This window comes from Choloepus didactylus, chromosome 12 (assembly GCF_015220235.1).
Source record: "Choloepus didactylus isolate mChoDid1 chromosome 12, mChoDid1.pri, whole genome shotgun sequence".
NCBI classification, from domain to species: Eukaryota; Metazoa; Chordata; class Mammalia; order Pilosa; family Megalonychidae; genus Choloepus; species Choloepus didactylus.
Window position 1 is genome coordinate 21,814,879 of NC_051318.1, and position 27,748 is coordinate 21,842,626.

At 42.9% G+C, this 27,748-nt stretch overlaps 1 protein-coding gene across 8 annotated transcripts in view; it reads right to left on the minus strand.

The window, feature by feature from the left end:
• Positions 1-27,748, minus strand: part of MCF2L (MCF.2 cell line derived transforming sequence like) — a 334,795-nt gene that overhangs the window by 236,031 nt on the left and 71,016 nt on the right. For 3 of the 8 annotated variants that reach the window (XM_037799627.1, XM_037799625.1, XM_037799617.1), the window contains exon 1: positions 4,466-4,572. The exons of 3 other annotated variants lie outside the window; for them this stretch is intronic. In XM_037799627.1, the coding sequence (XP_037655555.1) occupies positions 4,466-4,544 (79 nt within the window). In that variant the 5' untranslated portion in view covers positions 4,545-4,572. Of the gene's footprint in view, positions 1-2,718; positions 2,743-3,673; positions 3,697-4,465; positions 4,573-27,748 lie in introns of those variants that run through there. 2 more of the 8 variants (XM_037799624.1, XM_037799620.1) reach the window with 2 other exon arrangements.

The following is a 27,748-nucleotide window of genomic DNA, read 5'->3' on the forward strand; positions in this document are numbered from 1 at the left end:
TGTTCACGAAAACTGATTTAAAAAAAAAAAAAAAAAAAGTAGCTGTGGTTGCAGAACTTTACATTTTCAGAGGTACAATTTGAATTATCCATAGACCTGGCTCTTTACATTCCTAAAGCAATAAATCACATTATCAATGACAGTGAGTACAAAGGACACATATACAAGACCCAAACATGGATGAAAAGCAGGTATCTTGGGCCTAGGCTTCTCCAGTTGCACAGTGGGCCTGTGTGAGATGCGACCACTGGTAGACTTCAGGGTCAGCTGGTGGCTGGACACGACGGATCAAGGATGCACAGAGTGGACAGGGTACCATAGATGATAATAGGAGATCCCAGGAGTGTCTACCAGGAAGGATGGCCGGGCCTCCACAGATGACTGTTGGACTTGCAACTGGCAGGTGATCAGTGAAAGGGGAGGGAGCCAGCGCCAGGGATGCCACCTGAAGGGTGAGGGCGTCAGCCACAGGGCCTGGGTGCAGAGGCCTGAGGGACAGGGGAGCATCACCAGGGGCCCCCAACACAGAGAAGTCACAGCCAGCCTCACCACAGAAAAAGGAAAAGGAGCCAGTCACTAGATGTGAGTTCTCTGAAAGGAAATGATGGTGCCTCGGATGATGTGAGAGCAGAGCCGGCCACAGAACTAGACATGGGAATGCCCGTGCAGGCTGAGGCACGTGGTGGCTACAGGCTCAAGTCACGCTATTCTAGATGTGGGGCCAGAGGATCCCAAGGGCAGTGGTTGGATTACCTGGTTCCATTGAGACTGCAACCAATTAACAGCCACACAACTGAATAGTTTCTTTAGGAAAAACACAGAACACACAAAAAATGAATATCACTTAGAAAAGAAAACATAGGTAGGGTACGGGTTCTACCCATTAAAAACAAGAATGTGGCATGATCTTTTCTCTCCCAGATCGCTCTTTACATATTCAGGCATTCAGCTTGTTATTCCATCTTCTCTTCCCTACCAGCCAACAACACCTGCTCCTACTACAAAGAAATGTCACAGTTCAGCTCGCTCACAAAGGTATGCTCATTTTCCTACTTCGGAGCTCTGTAGAGATCTCAGCTACAGAATTAGCTAAAAAGAGTCTCATTTCCCTTGCTAGTAGGACAGAGAAATGTCATTGTCAGAGGCTTCAGTTGTTTCAAAGGCACATGTTAGAAGGATAAACACAGATCATCCAACAATTGCTATAAGGATGGTGCTGGAACAAATACCACCACCACCACACCCCAAAGAGGCAGCCATGGCAGCTGAGATTGTTGAAAGTTAGCTTCTTTGACTGTGGAGCACTTGGGCTAAAAGAGCAGCAAAGCCTTGAACATGGGAAGAGGAACAGAAGGGGTGGGGAAGAAGATACTTGGTCCAAAGAGTAGGGGGTTCCACAAAGTGCACTGTGAGGCAGGGCCATCATCACCCCCTGACGTTCACATTTATGTTCTGAGGCAAATTAATGATTTGTTGTTCAACATGTAAATAACTAAAAACTGTTAGTCTTCATGGGGGGGGGGGGCATTAAAACTTTAAAATAATAGAGTTTACATTTTTGCTGTCTTACATGCAACCCCATCTATCCATCCATCCATGATATGAGTTAAGCATTTTGCTCAAGGTCAGTTAATGCAGAAGGTGGAGGTAGATTTAAAATTTTTTCTACTACAGTGGTTCTCAAAATTTGGTTCCTGGACTAGCAGCATCAGCATCACCTGGGAATTAAAAAGTGCAAATCATGGGTCCCTGACTTCCTGAATAAAAAACTCTGGTTGTAAGGTCCAGCAATTTGTGCTTTAACAAACCCTCCAGGTGACTGAGATGCAGGCTCAAGTTTGAGGACCACTGTTCTCCTGCATTCCCTTAGATTTTAAGTCAACCAGATCCATAACATCTATCCTTAGATATTTCTTACTTTTTCACAAATTGCTACAAAATGAAAGAGAAAATCAAAACAGACGAAAATGCTGGAAAAGGAACACTACCACATAGAAAGGGAGCTTTTGCTACTGGAAGGTTCAGAAGAGTACATAAAGTTAAAATTTTCAAGGTCAAGGGATACAGATTCACAGACAAGATGGGCAACATGCTTCATCCTCCTTTACACACAGATTATCCTAGATAATCAATGTTCTGCATGACTGCAAGCAACATAAAATCTGAAATTAAAATAAAGCATCAGAAGGTCCTGACCAGCAGGCAAAGATAAAATGGCTGTTAGTTCAGGGCTGCTGAAGCCATCCAACGGGTCCAGCTGAATACAGCTGAAATAGCATCACAGCTCTGTGAAAGGTGCTGTCATTCATTGTATCCAAGGCATCAGCTGCGACTTAGTCCTAAAAGGGTCAGGACCTCCTACCCTGAATAAGTACACCAGCTAATCCAATCAATGTCCTGGTCACGCAATCAGCCCACACCTGCCACTCCACCTAAAATGACCCCAGGAGGCAGGGACAACTCTATGACCTCAAGTTTAAAGCCATTCTGCTACAGATGGAGAATATCTCTGAGGAAGTGTTCGGAATGTAAACGTAAGTTGGTGATTAGGTTTCTACTGACCTCTATCCTTTTCCCTACAAGAGAAGGCGGAAGAAGGTCCCACGCTCCTTGGATGGCACCGTGTCAATACCACATGATATATAACTATTACATTACACTTTGTACAGTCTCCAAACCTAATAAACAACCTCTTTTCAGTGGCTCCCTCACACATACCGTGCATTAAACAGGATCTGTGCTGAAGGAAGAGGCCAGTGTCCATGGGAGGTAATCCGGGGTACGGAACGCGGGAGGTGTCCTCTTCCCTAACGGAACGATATTGTGTGTTCATAAAAGTGGGCATCTGTTAACCTAGATTTAAAAGAGTCACTGTGAAATCTGCAACTCTCAGCAGCACAGACGTGTAGAAGAATACACATCTGAGAGTTACTGCTTAAAATGAAATCACGCTCAATACAAAGAGGACCTAGCAGAGTGCCTGGCTGGCAATACACGTTCAATAAGGGGTTTGCATTATCACTGTTCCTCGGAGATCATCTCTCTACAATTTAAAATGCACATACATCTTTCACACTCCTGAACACACCTCAATCCCTAAAAACCTGGGCAATGACATCACTCTTTGGAACAGTTCCCATTCCTTAATCCTGACACCAACCAAATGCAGAAGGCATGAAGAGCTGGCCAAGGGCTTTCTCCTTTCCCACCTCTGGGGCAAGTTCTGAAGCACCCTCTACAAACCCGGCAGCCCACTTCGTCCTCAACCACACACCACAGGCCAAACCCTGCACCTAGCAAAACTCAAGTTTCAGAAATAGGGAGCTACATCTCAAACAGCAAGGGGACAGATGGCATAAAGATGGCTTTATTTTACCTTTTCTTTTGACCCATATACAATAAATCCAGTAGCTTTAGTCACAAATATTATCATTAAAAAACAAATGTCTTCAAAAGTCTTGGTGAAACCAACCCACACTATGATGTTTAGGCCGAGTCCATCATTGCTTTGCTCTCAAAGTCCACTGAGGTCTACAACTTAGCAGAAAGAAAGATATGCCACCCCAAATCAACTGACAAAATTCTCATCTCCAAGGAAAGTATTATTTAGACAACAAGGTAATGGTATATGATATACAATCTGACAGTTTCAGGCAAAAAACTGGCAACTTACTGTTAATGGCATATCATCATCTCCTCTTCATTTCAAGAAAAACTAGTTAATGCTGACTCTTTCTCTCCCGCATAATGCAGCATGAAAACTCAGATGTGACTGATGAAAAGCCAATAGCAAGATACAAGCTGTCATCTCAATTTTTCAAAAATCTAAATGAATCAATTTGAACTGCTCTTCAAAGCTTGTTTTACATAATCTTTTAATTAGCACAGAAAATGGATGTCCAATTACTCTATCTTCCAACTCCTTAACCATACCATTTTTAAACATTTGTCTTAGGCTTTAGTTATATTTGGTGGAGAAAAAGAAGCACCTAAATAATCCTGATTTTTTCCCTCCTTGAAATGAGCTTCTGATAGCTCCACTATCCCCACAGCAAGGCTGTAAAAACCTTTTGGTTCAGTTTTTTTTTTTCAACTGAAAAATACTTATGCTTTCCACATAGCTAGCTTTGCAAATGCAACTGACATGCAGGTTGAATGAGCAGATTTCAGATTAGATGATACAAATGGTTTTGGACACAAATCTGTAATCAATAGATGGCTTAGAAAGCTGGTGTCACTAATTTGCAATTATTTTAACCATTCCAGGCAGAATAAAACCAGGCTGACAGTCAAGAGAAACACATCAGTTACCAGACAACTGCCCATCATATCCTTTCTTTCCCGTTAGCAATGCTAGGGGGAAAAATGAAGGCTGTTATACAAAAAACTAAAAGCATTTCCCTAAAATTCAACAAATGTTGTCAAGTTTAAGAATATATAATTTAAGATCAGCAGCTCCTCCTACCAGTGTGCTTGGAAACCGCATTTAATCTCTGCACCATTTCTTCTAAAGCCATCTCTTCATTTCTCAGCCAAAACCTCATCCTCCGATAAAACAAAAATGATCCACAGCAGATATGTTTCCCTCTGCACCAGAAAGGTTTTTTTTTTTTTTTTGAATGGGTGGGGTTGAGGGAGTGGGGAGGGGGCGCGACTGAGAGAAAAGGAGGGAGGGAGCTAGGGAGGGGGAAACGACAGCAGTGCTTCTCAGCTCTGCATTTCAATGACTTCCTACGGATGGGTCCCCCCACCAGCAGAAAGAGGTGGAAAGAGCCCCGAGCCTGCCTGCTGCAGTGCGCGGGCCCGGCGGAAGCGGAAGCGGCTCGCAGCGGGTCAGGAATGTGCATCCCACTGCGGTCACCTGGAACTTGCATCCTCCCCTCGCCCGCCGCGGGGGTCCGCGGCCGAGGGGCGCAGCTCACACCCAGGCTCCTGCAGCTCCCGGAGCTCCCGCGCCCCCCTGGGAGGAAGGAGCGGCTGCCGGGAAGGCGAGCGCGCCACAAAGGCCGAGTGAGGCCACCCCCGCCCCCCGTCCCCAGGCAGCAGCACCTGGACCCGCCGGTCTGCTCCCCCGTTTACCTCCGGCCGCTCCCCCGCAGTCGCAGAGCCCGCAGCAGCCCGGCGCGGCTTCCCGGCGGCGCCGCATGCTCGCCGGCCGCCCTCCCCGGCCAGGGGTGCCACCTGCCCCGGGGACGGAGGAAGCGGCCCGGGAAGCGAGCTGCGGCCCTCCGACTCGCGGATCGTTGGCACCGCGCCACACTGTTAATTCTAAACCTTCATCCTCTCGGCAGCCAGGCGTTTGGGCTGCGACTTGCAGGTGTAAGTTCGTGATCTGCGTGGTTATCGCCGGCGCGGCCGACACCATCAAGCAAACATGCAAGGACACCCTGGTCCTCATGCTGGGAGTTCGCCATCCTTTTGTTATTTGGCGGGATAGGTAACATGCTCTTGCGCAAATACGATTAAGGAAAGAACGACTCATTGCCATTAATGGTTGGAGAAATTCAAGCATGTAGTGGCTTAAGTTAAAACTGCACGTGTCAGTAAAATCCACTCGTGGAGCCATGACTTCCCAGGCACTGAGCTAGGTCTGAGGGACAAAAGGATGAAGGTCACACAGTTTTTGCCCTCACTACACTCACAACCGAAAGTGCAGTGAAGGATCTGGAAACAATTACAGTACAAAATTTAAAAAAAAAAAGTAATAACCATGCATAGAAAGTGTTGGGTAAAACTAAGAAATTGCTGAGGTTTACATCAAAACTGGTTTAATATTAGCCATTTTATATGGTTCAAAGTAATCTCATGGAAGCCCAATGAAGGGAGGCGTCAGGAGCGGTACCACAGAAGAAAGGACAAAGAACCTTTTTGTCCTGTTAACACACATCTCCTTAGCTGCCAAGTGCTGAAGTCAGTCCCAGCTGTGCCCATTGGGCACGGGAACCAGGCCGTAATGACTCCCCTTCATCTAGGAATGTTCTGCAAACCATTCTCTGGTTGGCCTGCTCCGAACTCATTTCCCAAGACAGCTCTTTGAAACCTTCTCCATTCAACCCTGAGGATCCCAGTCTTGCCCCCAACTTCCAAGAAAGCCAGTCACCAGGAAGAAACATGCTCAAATGCAGGCCCCTCCTTGCACCCAGAGTTGTCCATTTCTGCTCTCCCACTGCTCTCAGTGCAAGGGCACCCACATTTGTCCTTGGGCCAACACTGGTCCCAGGTCACATTCCCTCAGACCACCCCAGACACACATTTTATAAATATCCCCTCCCTCCAACTTCTCCCTTTGACTGGCTGCCTGCCTGCTCCCGCACCCCACCCCCCCCCCAGCATATAAGTGGACCCCTGTCCAGTGGTTCTCAAACTTTAGCTGCCTAGGAGTCACCTGCAGCCATGATAAAACACTGATGGCTGCATTCTACCCCAGGGTTTCTGATTCCATAGGCCCAAGAATGAACATTTCTAACATGATCCCAAGTGACACTAATGCTGGTGGACCATACTTTGAGAACAACTGCTCAAATCTTTCCCGTCTTTAAAAACAAAGAAAAAGGACAAAACCTTCTCGTCATCCTATCACTACTCTCCTTTCCCTTCACAGGTTGGAAATTTCCACTCACACTCTCAGCCTCTTTCAACAACCTTCTACCTTTCACTCTGTCCCCCTGAAAGCTTTCTGGCTAATGTCATGTCGGTGTCCAAGCTGCTAAATCCAACAGCTGCTTCAATTTCTGTGTCTGTAGATTTCTCCATAGGATTTTATACTACCAAGCATCCTTTCCTTAAAAAGCTGTCTTCCTTGGGCATCCAGGCACCAGCCTTCTTCTCAGTTCTCCGATTGTTCTTTCTCAGGTTCTTTTGTGGGCTTCTCCTTGACCTTGCCTTTTAACCGGAATGTCTGATCTCGGTTCTTCTGGTTCTCCCTCCACACATCTGTGGGCCACCTCACCCCCCAGGTGACTTCACCCAGTCTCTCCGTGCTGATGACTGGCTACTCAGCATTTCTCACCTGACCGTCCCTCAGGGACCTCAAAGCCAAGAGAGTGGCTCCAAGGTAACAATCATCTTTGCAAGCTCCACAAACAGCCCCCCATCCTCTCAGTGGGTCATCCCTTTGTGTTCCCCACCCCCACTACCTAACCCACAGAGTCCTGTCCATTCCAGCTCCCCAGTCTCTGTCATATTCCCACCTTCTCTCCATCCCCACGTTGGCTCTCATCAAGACAGACGACACAAGTCTTGCTGGTTTTCCTGTCCCCAGGTTTGACTCCCTCCCAATCCATTCTTCTCCCTGAGCTCAGAATTATCTTGAAGAAAAGCACATCTGTTCACATCCCTACCATGTTTGAAACCTTCCAGTGGCTTCTCTGGAAGTAAAATCCAGACTCCTTATAAAAGATAAGCCAGAGATACATTTGGCTATAAACTGAAAACCCCACCTGTGATTCAAATTGTGATTTTAATGACAACTAGTCCTCACAGTTACATTCCATTAGGTTTAGAGTCCCTCCCTGGATCAGACAGTGACTCTCCAAAAACACCTAGTTAGTAGCTATAGGGGGCAAATTATTCTTCCTGTCCACCTGAGAGGGGTGTGCAGATGGCTATTGAATGAATCGATCACTAAAGGCTCTAGGGACATGAACGTGTATTTCCTCACAGATCAGTGGACAAATGCTTGGTCATAGGGTTTATTCTGAGAAACAATTAGAAAAGACAAGGAATGTCTTAACTTCAGACAATATCTATCTGTCTCTTTTCCAATCTTGATCAAGTCTTTACTCCTTAAATTGTGGCAAAATGGTGCTATCATTCTATAAAAATCATTTAATATTTGCTTAAAGCATAATAAGCAAAACAATACCACCCAACACAGGCACCTTCCTAAGCACTTCCCATGTCTTGACTGTCATCTTAGGAGACGGGCACTGTTCATATCCCCGCTTACAGAACACACCAAGACACAGAGAGGTTTACTAACTTACCCACGGTCACACAGCTAACAAGGGACAGACCTAGGATTCAGAGTCAGTTGCATACAAACACAGACGTAAAAAAAATAAGTGTTGGCTTCAGGAAAACTTTGTTGTATCTCAGTTTAAATGTCATCCACAAGGTTCCTTACAATTAAATCCATGACATGTTAGGTAAGGTCCCAAGCCCAACCTGGCCATGGAGCATGCTTTGCCCGTATGTCCCAAGGGAACAGCCCTTCTTACTATTACAGCCACACCCCCTTCTCTAAGAAAAGGTAAAGAAAGAGAGTGGGACATAGCTGTTAAACCACACGAGGCCAGACGGTGCCAACAGGTGGGAAGGCACAATGTAATATTACACCTGGATACCAGATGCATCCTCTTAGCAACCATTCCGGAAAATTAGCCATGAAAGGGAGGTAAGAAATGCGAGTGCTGGAAGAGTATACAGGGTCAGGTTTTGAGAAAACCTAGGAGCCCTGGCTGCTAGAGGGGCCCACCTGGGAGCCCACCCCTTATGAGACAGATGGAAGAGCTGGTGGGAAAGGGCGGAGGCACGGCTACTGTGAGAGGTAATGTGACACGCTGCAGCCAGCACTCAGAGGCAGCTGAAGTCTGGCCACAGAAAGTAAAGAAAGTAAAAAAAATCCGTGTTTTCTGCCTTACCTTTATTTACCACATCAAAGGAGAGAAGCACAGAAAAAAATGACTCTCTGAAGAACTCCAGAACAGTTAACAACACGAACTCATTTATTGGCTGGGAAGATCAAGTAGGTATAATATCTAACATAAGCAAAGGATACTCTGGAGCCTTGGCCAAAAACTGTTCTGGGGAGCTTCTGAAAACGTGCCCATTATTCCTGAACAATTACCGACTGGGTGCATCACATGGCAGCACTGGGCCTGGCTCTGGGAAACAGCAGATGGTCTCCCTGCGCTCATGGAGCTCACAGTCCATGAAAGAGGAGAGGCAGACCACTAAGGACACACGTACATCAGACAACTCCACACTGTGATAACATCACGTGAGGGCAGGATGGTGGACAAGTAGAACACTTAGGGGCTTCTGGGAGGATTGTAAGTTGATACAACTCCCTTGGAAATCAATTTGATGTTATTTGGCAAAGTTCAAGAGATGCCTACTCTATGCTCCAGAAATGTACCCTTGCAAGTGTACACTGATATAAATAAAGTGTTTATAACAGTATTGCTTATACAAGTGAAGAAGAAAGAGGGAGAGGAGGAGGGAGGAGGAGGAGAAGGGAATAGAGGGAGGGAGGGAAGGAAGGAAGGGAGGGGTGGGGGAGGGAGGGGGCAGAAAGAAGCAGAAAAAAGAGGAGAAGAGAAGGGGGAAAGAAAACAACCTAAATGTCCACCCTCAGTACATTGGGTAAATAAGTTGTGTTGTGGCCATACAATGGGAAACTATGCAGCATTAAAACTGAATGATTTACAACAGTTGGAGCTGAAAAAGTAGGTTGCAAAGAATACATAAGATATGAGTCCATGTATGCTGAATTCAAGAATAGGCGAAATTAAGCTATTCACTACTTAGAGCCACATACAAGTCAGGCTATAAGGAAAAGCAAGAGCTTGACGAGCCCTTAACTAAAGGAGAGTGAGTACATCTGAGGGGAGAGCACACAGGGCTTCAAAAGTAATGACAACATTCTTGTCCTAAACCAGATATTGGGTACATGGATGTTCAATATAGTCCCTTTGTAAGTCTTAAAATATTTTGTAATGATTTGTCTGAATTTTGAAAAAGTGAACTGAAGGAACTCTTTCAAGAAATTTGGCTGAGGAGAGGAGCAGAAAAACGAGGGGCTATGTGGAGAATGTACCACCCAGGGAGGTTTTCTCCTTTTGTTTTTTAGGATACAAATGTCCATTCTATGTCTATTTGCCAACAGTAAGGATCCTGGAGAGAAAGGCAAGGAATGCAGAAGAGAAGGAGCAACGGGAAACGGAGGGACTTGAGTCCTTGAGAGGGCGATGAGAGAGCGGAGGAATCCGGCTTTGCAAAGAGCAAGAGTGAAGCTTCCAATGTAACAGGAAAGAAAATGGAAAAGATGACCAGTTACCTTCTGTCTCTGTCGCTGCCACTTCAAAAACGTTCTCAATTCTAAAAGTCGAGCAGACTTGCCTGGACTCACTGCTCTGAGCAGTGTCACCGAGTGACTGGGCCATCAGGCTCCCTCCATCCACCTCCCCAACCCAGCATCCAGGGTAAACTCCCCTGGCGAGGCTCCCCCCCCAACAAGCTGCACATCCTCTGACACGGGGTCAAAGTTGGGGAAAGGAGACTCTGAAAGCAAAAGGTCTGATTGACCCCGGATATTGTCAAAACGGACTGATTACAAAATTGTCCACTACATAATGTAAGAATGCGCTAGATTTAAAGAGAATAGAAGTTTTCCTTGACTTGACATTTTGACCAAGCATTTACTCTGCTTTGGTTATCATATGAGTGCGAGTCTTGATATGAATTCTCCTTCTTATTAAAGAAATAAAAGAATTTAGCATCATGCAAGAGCAAAAAACTCTCCAAAAAGAGGGCACTTACAGATTGTATCTGCAGTCTAGAGTTCAATATTTGGGGGGTTAGTTTTATAAAGCAAAAGGTAAAATATGAAAGATGGGGATAAACACTACTCAAACTGCAGTCTTATGGTATATTTCAGGCTTGACAGAATGATGCAAATGACATAATTGGGTCATTTCCCATTGGGACATGCAGTCAGAAAAACTAGAAACTGAACTGTTGGATTTCTGTCTTTTGCATAGCTTTACCAGTAAGGGAGTCTGGAATCCACATTAATGTAAGCTATAAATGTAGAATCAATAACTAAGGATAGTTAATTGGGAGATGTTCTTTTGGCAAAAAACTCTGACAGTATGGCAGGTTTGGACTATATTGTCTAAAGTTACAATATACTGAGTTACTCATATGCAAATGATCATTTATATATTTTCATGAAATTTTACTGAGATATATTCAAATACCATCAATGGCTTCCCAGTTGTCACATAGTTGTGCAGTCATCACCACAATCAATTTTAGAACATTTTCATTACTGCAGTAATAATAATATAAAATAAAAATATAAGAGAAAACCCCCAAATATTCCATATCCCCCCCCATTGTTGACCCCTAGTATTGATGTGGTACATTTATTACTGTTGATGAGAGAATATTAAGATATTACTGTTAATTATAGTCCATAGTTTGCAATCGGTACTTTTTCTCCCAAATACCCATCTATGATTAACTAAAATAATAGAGTACATTTGTTCTAGTTCATAAGAGAACTTTTTAATATTTGTATTGTTAATCACAATCATCGGCCACCACAAGATTCACTGTGTTATGCATTCCCAAGTTCTAACCTCTAGCTTTCCTTCTGGTGACAAACATGACTCTAAACTACCCCCTTTCAACCCCATTCACTCACAATTCAGCACTGTTAATTATACTCACAATAACGTGCTACCGTCACCTCTATCCAACCTAGCTAAACATTCTGCACATATTAAGCAACTGCTCAGCATTCTCTAGCTTCATTCTATCCCCTAGTAACCTATATTCTAGATTTTAGGTCTATGAGGTTACATATTATAATTAGTTCATATTAGTGAGATCATACAATATTTGTCCTTTTGTGTCACACTTATTTCACTCAACATAATGTCCTCAAGGTTCATCCATGTCGTCATGGGCTTCAGAACTTCATTCCTTCTTACTGCTGAATAAAATTCCATTTTGTTTATCCATTCATCTGTTGATGGACACTTGGGTTGTTTCCGTCTTTAGGCAACTGAGAATAATGCTGCTATGAACAAGTGTGCAAGTGTCTGTACGCATCCCTGCTTTCAGATCTTCTGGGTATATACTGAGTAGTGGGATTGCTGGGTTGTAAGGCAACTCTATACTCAGCTTTCTGAGGAATCGCCAGACTGTTTTCCACAGCAGCTGTACATGTGACATTCCCACCAGCAATAAGTAAGTGTTCCTATTTCTCCACATCCTCTCCAATACTTGTGGTTTCCTGTTTGTTTAATAGCGGCCACTCTAGTAGGTGTGGAGTGATATCTCGTGCTTTTGATTTGCATTTCCCTAATAGCAGTAAAGCTGAGCATCTTTTCACGTGCTTTTTAGCCATTTGTATTTCCTCTTTGGAAAAATGTCTATTCATGTCTTTTGCCCATTTTTTTAATTGGGCTGTTCACCTTTTTATTATTGAGTTGTGGGATTTCTTTACATATTCTTGATACCAAACCCTTATCAGATATGTGGTTTCCAAATATTTTCTCCCATTGAGTTGGTTGCCTTTTCACCCTTTTGACAAAGTCCTCTGAAACAGAAGTATTCAATTTTGAGGAGTTCCCATTTATCTATTTTTTCTTTCATTGCTTGTGCTTTGGGTGTAAGGTCTGGGAAACTACCTCCTAGCACTAGATCTTTCCCTATATTTTCTTCTAGGAGTTTTTTGGTACTGGCTCTTATATTTAGGTCTTGGATCCATTTTGAATTAATTTTTGTATAGGGTATGAGGCAGATGTCCTCTTTCATTGTTTCAGATATGGCTATCCAGTTCTCCCAACACCATTTATTGAAGAGACTGTCCTCTCTCAGTTGAGTGGGCTTGGGAGCCATATCAAAAATCAATTGACCATAGATCTAAGTCTCTATTTCTGAACTCTCAATTTGATTCCATTGATCAGTATGTCTGTCTTGATGCCAGTGCCATGCTGTTTCAACCATTGTGGCTTTATAATATGCTTTAAAGTCCAGAAGCATGAGTCCTCCCACTTCATTCTGCTTTTTCAAGATGTTTTTGGCTATTTGAGGCCCTTTACCCTTCCAAATAAATTTGATAATTAGCTTTTCCATTTCTGCAAAGTAGGCTGTGGGAATTTTGATTGGTATTGCATTGAATCTGTAGATCAATTTGGGTAGACCTGACATCTTAACATTTAGTCTTCCAATCCATGAACATGAGATGTCTTTCCATTTATTTACCCCTTCTCTGATTTCTTTAGAAATGTTTTGTAGTTGTCCATGTCTTTTATACTCTTAGTTAAGTTTACTCCTAGGTATTTAATTCTTTTAGTTGCTATTGTAAATGGAATTTTTTTTCTTGATTTCCTCCCCAGATTGCTCATTACTAGTGTATAGAAACCCTACTGATTTTTGCCTGTTGATCTTGTATCCACCCCACTTTGCTGAACTCACTGATTAGCTTTATCATAGTTTTTGGGGAGGATTTTCCAAATATAGGCTCATGTCATCTGCAAACAGCAGAAGTTTTACTTCTTCTTTTCTGATTTGTATGCCTTTTATTTCTTTTTCCTGCCTAACTGCTCTAGCTAGAACTTCTAGCACAAGATGACAGCGGGCATTCTTGTCTTGTTCCTGATCTAAGAGGGAAAATTTTCAATCTCTCACCATTGAGTTTGATGAGTGGTGGGTTTTTCATATATGCCCTTTATCATGTTTAGGAAGTTTCTTTTGATTCCTGCCTTTCAAAGTATTTTTATCAAGAAAGGATGCTGGATTTTGTCAAATGCCTTTTCTGTATTAATAGAGACGATCATATGGTTTTCCCTTTCAAAGTGCTGATGCGGTGTATTACAAAATTGATTTTCATATGTTGAACCACCCTTGCATACCTAGAATAAAATTCATTTGTTGAAGGATATAAGTCTTTTAATATGCTGTTGGATTCAGTTTGCAAGTATTATGTTGAGGACTTTTGCATCTACTTTCATTAGAGAGACTGGTCTGTAATTTTCTTTTCTTGTAGTATCTTTAGCAGGCTTTGGTATTAGGGTGATGTTGGCTTCATAGAATGAATTTGGTAGATCATTACATTTTGATGGATAAAATAAGTAATTTAAAATGATGCATCCTTGTCTGTGTACAAAAGCCTTGCATTCAATTTAGAGTTTGTGGGAAACAATAACAAAAATAAAATGAATCTAACAGCATCCCTTAGAGATAAAGTCTTTTGTTTATCCTTCTGATGTACTTTAAACAAAATCAGAACAGCAAGGTATATGGTTTGTAGCCAGATTTTTCACTCAAGCTTTTTTTATTCTGCGTCTCTTCGACATGATTTTTAATAGAAGTGTAACTATTTCCTTTCATAATGTTTCATAATTTAATTAATTGGATTTTCTTAATAATTGTTATAAATAATATTACAAAGAAACATGTGGACGTAGATCTTTTTTTCACATCTGATTGTTTCTCTAGGTTAAATTCCTGGAAGTGGAATTACAGACCAGAGGAAGCATCAGAGCTACTCTACTTTGTCCCCAGGGAAAGCTCAGAATTGTTCAGCTAACAGTGTCTAGAAGGGCTTTCTTGGTAAGTTTTGAAATTGAATCCCTTTAGATAAGGGCCGTTTGCCAAGTGCAAGGCAAGGGCTACTCAACACCAGCCCCGATGTGACACTATCCACATTCCAAACCCAACAGAAACTTCAGTAACTAAAACAACCTGTGACCCCAAGGCCTATCTCAACAGAATCTTAGCAAAATGAGCTTTATAATGGTAAACTCCAAGAAATCACCACTGCACAGAGATGAAATGCACAGGTGCAATATCCACCAGAATGTGCCCCAGACAGCTCACTACCAACTCAACCTTGTTGGGACTGTGAATTTAGCAGAGCTGGCTACACAGGAGTGACACCTGCTGAGTCGTATGCCATCTCTCCACTAGGCACACTTGTGCAGGTCAATTCTCAGTTATGAGTGAGGAAGCCTGGTTAACATGACTTCCCTCCACTCTGGCCTTGGTTGAACTGAATCCTGCAAGCCAAGCCCCCCTGATTTCCATGGGCATCCTTGGGGGAAGAAGGGATGGTGGCAGAAGCACTAGGGATTGTGGACAGGTGGGAAAAGGGCTAAGAAGGGTTATTTAAAAGGCAAGCACATGAGAGATTGGGACAATTAATATCAGAAAAGTAGGGGTCTGACAAAAGTACATGCTTTAGTTTCCTGGGCTGCTCAAGCAAATACCATAAAAAGGTTTGGCTTAAACTATGGGAATTTCTTCACTCCCAGTTTCAGGCCGAGAAAACATCCAAATCAAGGCATCATCAAGGCGATGCTTTCTCCTTGAAGACTGTGGTGTCCTGGGGCTGGCTGCCGGTGGCCCTTGGTCCTTAGCTTGTCAGGGGACAAGGCACATGGTGGCGTCTCCTGGTCTCTTCTTTCTCCTCTGGGTTCCATTTCAGCTTCTTGCTTCTTGTCGCTTTCTCTCTGTCTGAATTTCATTCTCTAATAAAGGACTCCAGTAATAGGATGAGGACCCATCCTGATTGAGGTGGGTCACACGTTAACTGAAGTAACCTCATCAAAAGGTCCTGCTTACACCCTCAGAAATAGGTTAAATTTAAGACCATGTATTCCTGGGGCACATACAGCTTCAGGCCACCACGGTACATCAGTGGTAAATATTTCCTCACAGAGTCACTGGGAGGATGAACTGTTAACACCTGTGGGCAATCCTTACACACTGTTTGGCACATACTGTAGACTCTCCATACAACCTGATCACTTCCTTCCTGCCTCCTCTAGCTGAAGGCTACTGAGTGAATATAAAAGTCTAAAGAGCTTCTGAAATTGGGTGGCTGATGAGGTTAAAATGAAATCAAGTGACCCTCACTCCCATCTTGCATTCTGCACAAGATGCTCTGCTGGGCATCAAAATCCTAACCTGGAATGAATAATGAGTTTATATCCTCCTGGAGGAGGGTTAGAGGAATCTATTCAGAGGAAAATAATTTAAAACAATAATAAAAATAACTTGATATTCTGTATAATGTGCCCTTGATGGCAGACTTGTACATGTATACATAAAAGCTCATGCAAAATTCTACCCTCAGATTGCTGAGCAGCAGGAGGAAATACCCATGCCCCTGAAGGCATAAACTGATGCTAGGCTCTAAAGGAAGGTCCAACAATTGATCTGGGAATGTGGCTGGAAAGCATCAGAGCTTCTGGGTTCCCACGGAGTTTCTGAGATGAATTCTCATGCACCTTTGAGGATAAAACGAGTGGGCTGCATCAGTTGGATAAGCTTACCCTAAACCCAAATGAGGTCGTTATGTGTCAAGTGACACATACCCTCCGTGGAAAAGGGAAAATTAACATCCCCAGCTGTTAAATTAATCTCAGGAAACTTCCACCCCACCCAGCTAATCAGACGGTTTGGCTTATTCATTTTCCAGACTACTGTTTCACCACTTCTCTCCAAACACGTTTTGACAGTGTTCCTGCTGGTTCGTGTCCTCAACAAATGAGAGGCAGGGAAGGAAGGTGGGCTTGAGAAATGCAGTCCAGGCAGAGGCTCTCACTTTTCAGCAGTCCTCACCGAAGCCTCTGGAGGAAGTGGGTCCAAAGGAGCGGCAAGGGTGACGCGGCAGGGCTGTGTGTGTCACCAAACCCTACCCCAGCCTGTTTCTCATCCTTTCTTGACTGTGACTCGGTCTACAGGAGAGACCAACCGGGCAGGACGTCACCCCGAGCCCGCCGTGCCCCTGGGCCCCGGCAGGGAGCACACCGCCCATTCTCCTCACACGAGTCCCCGCCAGAGAGTGAGGCCCCATCTCACTCCCGTGGAGCCCACTCCAGCACCAGTGCGAGAGGGCACTCAAATATGAGGTTCCTCCCTCTTTCCTTCCTTCTTTCCAAGAATATTCCCCTTGAGGTGGGAAGGGAAAGGAATTTAAGTAACAGGATGTCAAGTGGGATTTTTCTTGTTGTCCCAGTGTTTCAGCTTAGAGCCAAAGATGAAGACAAAAGATGCCCAGACTCTGAGTTCAGAAAACTGGTGTTAATTAGAGGCAGTTGCTTCCTTGTGGGGCTTCCTGAGAGATGCTGGTCCAGAGGCCTCATTACACACACACACACACACACACACACACACACACACACACACTGGGCCCTGGCAACCCAAGAGGAGGTACCTTCTAGAGGGCAGAGTCTCTAGACTACTAAAAAGGCTACTCCTTTCCCTCAACCCCCGCCCCTCTTGGGAGAGGAGCAGGAGCTTTCCTCCCTCAGGGCCTAGGGAAGTGGGGCTTATGAGAATCACTCAAAGCATGGGGGCTGTCAAAGAAGGAAGACTGGCATTTTGCTCTGCAGTTAGATGTCTGCTTTGCCAGTGACCTGCCCATCAGCTCCGAAAAGGGCAAGAGAGGGGTACCCAGCAGGAGTTCCCCATTGCTGAGGTTTAGGGAAGATGGATTCTGTACAAGCCAGCAGGTTCCAAGGCTTGCCAGGGACCAAGCCTGGGCACAGGGGACACTGAGGCCACCCACTCGGGTGTGCCAAAAGTGGAGCTGACTCTAACAGGGCAGGGTGTGCTTGCCCCACACCACACATGGGTCCCAAGATACCCACCCAGGGCAGTATATACAGCCCCCCAAGGGGACAAGTACCAGCTCACCCAGACATTATCAACATAGAAATCTACAGTCAGTTGTAAAAGGAAATATAGGAATAAGTATGTTTTGTCATTAGTTATAGTATTAGTTACATGGGAGCAATCTCCAACTGACTGGGACAGGAAGTATGTGACATGGAGTTGCCCTCCAGAAGGACCCCTAACTAGAAAAATTCAAAAGCCATGGAGACATGGACTTGTTGACTCTGACATATATATTCTAATATGTCACTAGGAAAGCAAGGAGCTACAGGAAGACACAGGTCCTAGAGGTGTCAATTTCTGAATGTGCAATTTGATGTAAGTCATTTGGGGAAAATCTGACTGCTCTCTCTACCTCATGAGACCAGATTAAGCCTCCAAATCAGAATGGTTTTGTATGGGAAAGACCTTGTTCAAGTGCAAAATGGTAAATAAATGCAAGGAATCCACTTATACTTTCAAATCTGTGACTACATACATTTCTTTAAATTATGATAGAATATTGACATATAAATCACTGTTACTTTGATTCATTATTCGAAGTCATTTTTATGTAAAACATTTAATGGGCTGGATCTTTAGAAGATTCCTTGGAAGCTATGTCATTTTGCTCACCTGGTGTACCAGTTTGAATATATTGTGTCCCCCAAACGCCATTATCTTTGATGTAATCTTGTGTGGGCAGACGTTATCAGTGTTGATTAGATTATAATTCTTTGAGTGTTTCTGTGGAGATGCACCCCACTCAATTAGGGTGATGACTCTAATTGGATAATTTCCATGGAGTGTTGGCCCACCCATTGGGTGGGCCTTGATCAGTGGAGCTATATAAATGAGCTGACAGGCAGAGGGAACTCAGTGCAGCTGTGAGTGACATTTTGAAGAGGAGCTACAGCCAAGAGGGACACTTTGAAGAAAGCACAGGAGCTGCAGATGAGAGATATTTTGAAGACGGCAGTTGAAAGCAGACTCTTGCTCCGGAGAAGCTAAGAGAGGACAAATACCTCAAGTGCAACTAAGAGTGACATTTTTGAGGAACTGTAGCCTAGAGAGGAACATCCTGGGAGAAAGCTATTTTGAAACCAGAACTTTGGAGCAGACGCCAGCCACATGCCTTCCCAGCTAACAGGTTTTCCAGACACAACTGGCCATCCTCTGGTGAAGGTACCCAATTGCTGATGTGTTACCTTGGACACTTTATGGCCTTAAGACTGTAACTGTGTAACCAAATAACCCCCCTTTATAAAAGCCAATCCATTTCTGGTGTTTTGCATTCTGGCAGCATTAGCAAACTAGAACACCTGGGCTTACCTGTGGAACAAAGGTAACAATCAAGGCCAAGCCAGAAGACCACTCGGCAGGGTTGTTAGGAGATTTAGGCATGACATCAAGGGAAGGGGAGGGAGGGAGGAATGAAGAGAACTTTAAGTCCCCAAAACTTTATGCCTGCCAACCCTACTCAACCCGTTGGCCCTCACAACTGCAACCCAAAAGACTAACAGTCCCTTGGTGTCCCCACTCCCCCACGAAGGGCAGGCACTGCACATAGAGGCGTGAATAGCCCCTGTCAACTCAAACCTTTAAGGAGTGCAGAAAGCCACTGTAGCAGGCTGAGTAACAGTCCCCCAAAGAGCTTGCCTTAAGTGGCAAAAGGGACTTTGCAGAGATGATTAAGTTAAGGATCTTAAAAAGGAGAGAGAATCCTGAGTTTCCTGGTGGGCCCAATGTAAATACTGGGGTCCTTATTAAGAGGAAGGCAGGAGAACCAGGGTCAGTAGTAGGAGATGTGATGATGGAAACAAGAGGATGGACTGATGTGAGGAGGGGGCCATGAGCCAAGGCATGCAGGCAGCCTCTAGAAGTGAAAAAGGTAAGGAAATAGATTCTCCCCTCACAGTCTCCAGAAGGAATGCAACCCCGCTGACTCCTTGATTTTAGACTTCTCACCTCCAGAACTATAAGAGAACAGATTCATGTTGTGTGAAGCCACTGTTGGTGGTAATTTGTTATAGCAGCAAGAGGAAACTAATACAGCCATGGACACTGAAACCTTGAACCTGCTCTTCTACAAAAGCTCATTCCCCACCCTTGGAGAGGAACTCAATTGCCCTCCATGATCCAAAGGTTCCAAATGATGCAATTAAAATGTCCCAGGGGACAAAGAGGCCCCACTGAAGGGCACACGTCATGAACAGGAGGTGCTCCACTTTGAAGAGTTATGAAGGGGATCTCGGCATAGGCTGAACACAGTGCCTTTCCCAAATCCTAGAAGATTAGGAGGAAAACCTTTCTTAATTCCTGCTAAATGAGTTTGCTGCCCTAATAGGGTAAAACATTTCAATTTTTCATCTCCCCAAATGTAAATATTCGCAGATAACAGATTTTTCAGGAATTCTAGCAATGTCTATGGGTCCATTCCTAATCTTTTAAAGTTGATTTTTTCAGCACTTGTGAGGAAGGACAGTTGTTTGCCCCAGTGGAGCACCCGAGTCCCTGTGAATAATATGTACGTTCAAATTAGATTGCTACAAAGCTTTGTCTGATCAGACATGTGTGAAGTGTACGAACTGTAATGAATTATTCACGTTTTAGATTTTGATGTTCCTTTTGCCATCAGATAGTCTCCCTTTGTTTATGCTCAGCAGATGAAATATTCACTCTAATAGGGAGAAAATATAATTAACAAAGCAAACTCACTGAAATATTATGAAATTAAAATTTTTTTTTTAAATTTTAAGAAATTACAATGATTAAAAAACAAACAAAAACAATGGACAGTTTCCTTCATATTCTATTGTTCTGTGAAACTGCCTTTGGGAAACCCAAGAGTTCTCTCCCACAGGATGACTTACCTATCTCGTTACATAAACAAAGAACAGTTTGTTCTCAAGGAGGAACAATCCAGAGGAGAGAGGAAACCCTAAAACATGCAAGGTTGTTCCTGCAGAATAAAGCCTGTGGACATGACCTCCTCACACCCTCATAGCTTATTTTTAAACAAAGGATGTTATGATGTAACACAGCACCCAAGACATTCTCAAGGAGAGCCCCAGATGGCAGGACACATGTACAACGGAAACATCAGAGTACAGGCGGGGAGAGGAACAGGCACATTTTCTGCATGCTTTCCCTACATCAAAGGGAGCGGGAAGTGAGAGTGTTAAGAGAATAATTCTGCACAAGTCATTAAATTCTTTCTAAAAGAGGTATTAGAAGGGGGAAAAAAGCATAGGGCATGTCTTGAACAAACAGAATAAATAACAACTAGTCTTCAAAAATTAAACTAGAATTATATGTTATAAAAAAAACTCTAAGTTAAAATTCATTAATGATACCACCTTGCGGTAAGAATGTAACTGCACTTTATTTGCAATAAGACACTCATCATGTGCTCAAAGAAGTTTTTCAAACATGAAACAGCGGGCCATGGACCATCTCTGATTTTCTTGCTCACGTCCCTGGTCTCCACCTGGGATCTTCTTGATTTCTGAAGACAGGATGGAGATGCTGTTTCGTCCTTTTGCCTGGACTAGGAGTCTACATCAGCAGCCATGTTCGCAGCTTTTGTGTTATCTATCGAAAACCTGCACACAACTGAGGTCTTGAAGAATTTTACGATGAACATCCAGGAGTCCCTTAAGCACCGGGAGAGCAGAAACCAGAATCCTACCAAATGGGTAACTCTGGCACATATCACCTCATTTCACAAATTGGGAAAGTGCTGAGGAATGAGTAGGGTTTGAGAAAGGAATGGTGGTGGCAGGGGAGATATTCTAGTCCCAAGGAACAGTTTGGGGTGAGGCCCACAGAGTCATGAAAACCTAGGGAAGAGCAAATAAATGGGCTGTACAGCTAGCATCGGGTGTATGGATGGCGGCAAGGAAAGGAGGATTAATTTAATGGGAAATACGGGAGGAGAGGTTGGAAAAGGGATCAAGGCCTGGTCATGGGAGACCATGAATAACTAAAAGTCTTCATGCACTGGTCAATGAGGTCTCACTAAAAGAGAAATCTATTAACAGATTGGTATCCTAAAAAGACTGGTGACCAAGTGAAGAACAGAAGGGGAAAGTATAACAGAGCTCACATATCCAGAGTTATTATGAAGTTAAAGCAGGTAAGACTATGTGGGATGGGTACCAGGGTAGAAAAATAGAGTAAGAGCAAATGACAGAGATCCCAAGGACAGACCCATGTCTATACAGAAACATGACAGCTGACAAAGCTGCCACTGCAGAATGTGGGGAACAGAGAACTGCTCAAGAAATAATTGAGGTTCATGTATTGTTTTGAGTTGTTTTGCCTTTTTAGTTTCCTCACGTTTCCTTCTTGCAAGACACTGACATTTGGAAGAGTTCAGGCCAGTTTTCTTCAAGATGCCACACAGTCTGGGTTTGTCTGATTGTTCCTTCATGGTTTGATTCAGATTAAACATAGTACTATTTTTTCACTATCTTTGTAGACTGAAGTTTTTCAAAGTAAAGAGTTGGTAGGGGGTTAGGGTTGAGAAAAACTACAGCCCTGCCCCTTTGGCCAGGAAAAACAAAATAAAATAAAGCTACAGAAAGGGTCCTGGAGGTTAAAGGGAATAAGAAGAATTGATGCTGAATGTAAAGAAATTTTAGGACTGCCTTAACCAATTTATTTTGCTTATGTTTTGTTTTCCTTCTGTGCAGATAGAAACTTGATGATAAAAATCTACCTGGATTAGTCAAATTTAGCTATTTAAGTATAAATAAAAACTCAAAATGTCAAGTAAAACTAAATTCACTTTCTTTGAGTTGTTCAAAGCATTATTCTAAATGAAATGTATATTCATTCACTTCACAAAAATCATACACAAAAGAAAACTTACTATGTTAGGATACACAAAGTGGGAGAATAAAATAAAACTACAAAAAGGAAATGTTAAGGGTAACATAAGCTATTAAAAACCTATGGAAAAAGATACCGTAATAAAAACACACAGACAGAAGTTGCATTACATGTCCAGATTCAAAACAGCAGGAGCAAGAATCTCTGCACTCCGTGCTCCTTTAGGACAGAAAGCATCTTCATTCCTTTTTTTAAAAAAAAGTTTAATTACAAACTTTATACATGTTTTGTGTATCAAATGACATGCATAAAATAATTATCTTTGGGAAGAAAAAAAAAAGAAGCCTGTGGAAAAAGATACCGTAATAAAAACAGATATAGAAGTGTGTATTACATATAAACCGATACTCTACTACTTCATAAATAAAAAATAAACAAAACAAAAACATTACTGGAATAAGACCTTGAGACAGAGTAATTTTGCCAAGTCTTTCCATTTCTAGGGCCCACTGGACTACACTCAAGAACAGAAACCCAGTTCTGCCTCAGCCAAGACTTACGTGAACCAGGCAAATTGCTCAGTGTCTCTGGGCCTCAGCTCCCTCATCCGCACAAAGATAATATTTAACTAGATCTTTAAGATCCTGAATCTTCATAGTTCTCTACATACAAAGCACTTCTAAAAGTACAAAGCTCTTGACAACTTGGAGACATCATAATCGAACTGAAAGTTACTGATTATTGAATGCAAACATTAACTCCATTTTGGAAAATATTGTATCCTCTAAAAAGAAAAGTGGCAAGGATTGGTGAAAAATGCCCATACATTGACCGGCTGCCTTATGATGACATTTATAATAACACAGCCACCTGCTGAGGTAGAGTTTACTGTCTGCAAACAGCAGAGAGCCAGTAGGTTGATAATTCCTCCATTTGTACAGTTCGATAAGAACTCTGTAGGGTGACGGTAATAGATAATGCACCATTTATTCTTTGCTCTTCATTTTACTTCTCTAGGAGGTCAGCTATAAACATTAGGCTTCAAACACACAATCACAAAGCAATCAATCCATAGATTATGAAAAAAAGAAAATAATGGGCAGGAGTGACTGTATTTCAGTAGCCAAGGAGGTGAGGAGAAACACAAAAATATTTCTAAAGCATGTCACAAACGAACAGTGTATGACTAGATCCATAAATTGAAAGGCCTCCTGGGCTGAGAGGACAAAAGGATCAGTCCACTTGGGAGATGAAAAAATCCTGAGATGTTATATAAATGTAACATAAAATTTGATAGCATAGCCAACAAACAATATTTAAGGAAAACCTCATAGAGTATACTTTTTAAAGGGAATAAACCCTTGTTCCAAAGAATAAAGGAGAGTGAGATTTTAGATACACTATCCCTGGCATTCCAGGAGATCTTGTCTGAAGGAACATGGCCACAAGGTACAGCCTGGGCTTCACCTGGATGTCTGCCTTTCCTCATTCCAACAGCAGCAGAAGTCGCTGAAAAAAAAATGTAAAGGCAGAGAGAAAAGGAAAATTTGGGTCTTGATCAGATTGCTTTCATAAGCAGAAGCCAGAGCTCCAGTGGGAGGAGGTTGCATTCTGTCATTAAGAAAATTGCCTATCAAAACCCCAACTCCTTGTCAAAAGTCAGTTGGCCATCCCCCTTCATGGGACCTGACTCCCAGGAGTGTAAATCTCCTTGGCAACGCGGGATATGACTCCCGGGGATGAATCTAGACCCAGCATCATGGGATTGAGAACATCTTCTTGACCAAAAGGGGGATGTGAAATGAAACGAAATAAAGCTTCAGTGGCTGAGAGATTTCAAATGAAGTCGAGAGGTCACTCTGGTGGACATTCTTATGCACTATATAGATAACTATATAGATAACACTTTTTAGGTTTTAATATATTTGAATAGCTAGAATTAAATACCTGAAACTACCAAACGCCAACCCAGTAGCCTTGACTCTTGAAGACGATTGTATAACAATGTAAATTACAAGGGGTGACAGTGTGATTGTGAAAACCTCGTGGATCACACTCCCTTTATCTAGTGTATGGATGGATGAGTAGAAAAATGGGGACAAAAACTAAATGAAAAATAGGGTCGGATGGGGGGATGATTTGGATATTCTTTTTTATTTTTATTTTTTATTCTTATTCTGATTCTTTCTGGTGTAAGGAAAATGTTCAAAAATCGATTAGGGTGATAAATGCACAACCATATGATGGTACTGTGAACAGCTGATTGTATACCATGGATGATTGTATGGTATGTGAATATATGTCAATAAAACTGAATAAAAAAAAAGTCAGTTGGCTATAAATGTGAGGGTTGATTTTTGAACTCTCAGTTAGAGTCCATTGGTCTATATGTCTGCCCGTGGGCCAGTACCATATTGTTTTGATTACTGTGATTTTGTAATAAGTTTTAAGATCAGGAAGTTTGAGTTTTCCAACTTCATTCATCTTTTTCAAAGATGGTTTTGGCTATTTAGGGCCCCTTATCCTTCCATATAAATTTGATGCTTGGCTTTTCCATTTCTGCAAAGGCGGCTGTTGGAATTTTGATTCAGATTGCACTGAATCTGTAAAATGCTTTAGGTAAAATTGACATCTTACAATATTTAGCTTTCCAATCCATGAACACGGAATGTCCTTCCATGTATTTATTCTTTTTTGATTTTTTTTTTTAAACAATGTTTTGTACTTTGCTGTGTACAAGTCCTTTACTTCCTCGGTTAGATTTATTTCTAGATATTTGATACTTTTAGTTGCTTATAGTTCCACATAAAATTTGTGGAAGTTTTTTCATATGCTGTTTTCAGGCCATATACCTTGATATCTGGCTCTAAAAATATTGTCCATTGCATAGGACAAACATAGGTTGAAAATAGACAAACATAGGTGTAAAAGGTGGACACTTAAAAGTCAACTCATACTTTGACTTATAGTATTCTCCTAATGATTTAGAAGTTCAGGTTCAGGTTTGCAAATACAGAACTGTGTCTCCTCGGATCAGACAGTACTTGTATCACAGGCAACATTCAACAACACAGCTATCCTCATTCCAAACCCCAGGTGTGGTGTGCCCAAGCACAGCAAAAGGGACATAGCCTGGATCACTCACTCATTATTCGTATGCTGCTACTTTGGCTCTGTGTTAATTATGCCTCCTGGGAAAAGGGAAAAATAATCAATACTGCATGCCATCAGGACTTTATTCCTACATTTCAAATGCTTTCTACAAAACTAAATAAAAAACTAGAGCAGAAAAATACTATTGGCTTTAATTTCGTCCTATGCAACATATAAACTCCAGCAACTTATTTTGATTTATGTCTCCCAAGTTTATAAACAGTTCCTGGATTTACATATATATACTAAAGCCAGCACATTCAGAGTGTGTGCATTGGTCCTGCCCCAACAGCAGATGAGTCATTGATCCTGAGCTTTCGAGGTGACAGTCACAACACATTCGACGGTGTTCTTTTGGCAGTGGAAACACCCCTTTAGTCTACTTTGCCTTATCACGTAGTAGTTTCGAGTTCTGAGCTCCAGAGTCAACTGCCTGGGTTCAAATCCCGGCTTGGCCACTTACTAGGTTGGTGACCTTGAGAAAGTTACTCTCTGCCTCAGTTGCCCCAAACGGGAATCCCCAAAACCCTATCTCATTGGGTTGTTTTGAGGATTAAGCACATGTAAATGATTAGAACAGTACCTGGCAGGTGGTAAGCATTCAATCTATATTAGCCAATGTTATTAATAACATTCAGAGAAGCAGAACATTAAAGTTGAGAATGGCCCATAGAAATAATATAAACCCAGTGAGAACTATTAACCATATTTCCTGTACTTCAAAGTCTGCATGTTTTTAACTTTCCATAGTGATCTTTTGGGACCTGGTACTCCCTCCTCCTCACGATCCCCAGTGACTGACCTATTAGAAGGAGGAGAGAGACTGGAGATTTGTCATTCTTGCTTTGAGCCATATTTATTTATTTGATACATATTTGGGCCCCTACTATATGTCAGGTGCTACATGCTGGGGATATAGCACTGAACAAAGTGGACAAAATGTCTTGCTCTGATGTAGCTTTCCTTCTAACCAATGCCAGGCTCTCCCACATCCTTTCCTGCACATTCCACTGGTTCCCCCAATCCCTGATCCCCTTTCACTGCCTCTCCTTCCACTGCAGACTTCACAGCTTTTACCTTGGCCCTCCAGGCTTCTGAGAGGGCTACCTCTGTGACACAGGTCTGAGCCACATCAACTTTAATTTGCCAGTGACTTACTGAGCTCTGACAGCACGAAAGCATTAATGTAGAAAAGAGCATAATGTCTGCCCTTGAACTGTGCTTGCTGGATCCACCCTGGCCGGGGCGCCTGCTGAGAGCATCTAGGCTGGCGACAACATTGTCAGAATTACCGTCGTCCTGGAGCAGCTGCGCGCACCATGGCTTTGGAGCCAGGTTCCCAAACCTGGAACCAGCACAGAGAAGCAGATCTGGGGGTGGGGGTGGGAGGGTCCCTCAGGTGTCACAGACGCTTGACTTGCCAAACAGGTTACAGCAGAAAGACCCAGTACAACTGAGCTCTGAACATTTCAGGATTGTTTTTTCTTTATGTAGTACTATTTGCAAAGTACTGTGCTAAAGCCTGCAGGGAGGACAAAAAATGCAGCAGAAGCCCTAGAGCAGTGGTTCCCAACCCTGGCTATGCATCAGAATCACTCAAGGGGCTTAAAAATCCTGATGTCCAGACACCCCACCACTCTCTCCCCAATTAAATCAGAAACTCTGGGAGGTGGGATGACCTGGAGGAGAGGATTCTGAGAGAGAGAGAGAGAAGCTAGTCCGAAGAAAACAAGTCCCTGAGAGTGGATTACCCTCTCTTTGACCCCCCGTGGACACATGACTAAGTCTTAACGATAATGAAGTACAATATAAGGGATAAAAAACTAAAAGCAGTTTCACAAGACTCTTAGTAAGACATTGAGAGCATCAACACCGTATAAGAATTCGTTCATGGGGAGGGGGTTGCTAAGGGCACTTGTCTCCTCTGGGGATTTCTGGAAAGGGACCCCCTCTCCACTGCAGCAGGGGCCGGGGCTGTTTTCCTGCCTCTGAAGGACGTCAACTAGAAAGAGGCAGGAGGAAAAATTAGTTGAGCACAAGCACAGGTAAGAATCACAAAACTCAGGGCATTGTGCACAGCCCAAACGAGGGGAAAGGGAGTGAAAATCCAGCAAAAATGGGTGGGGCAGAGCTGGGAAAATTTTATTGTTGTACAGACACCATGGGCATTGCCTAGGAAAACAGATGTTACCAAAAAATAAAATAGGACCCCTGCTCTCAGGCGCTTACAATCTCATAGAGTGATAAGACAAATGCGTAAAAAGTTCAGTGATGAAACCAGACTTACATAATGATTCCACTTATGCTTAGAAATGCCGTATCACCATACAAATTTGTCAAATAAATAACATTCAGAAGAAGC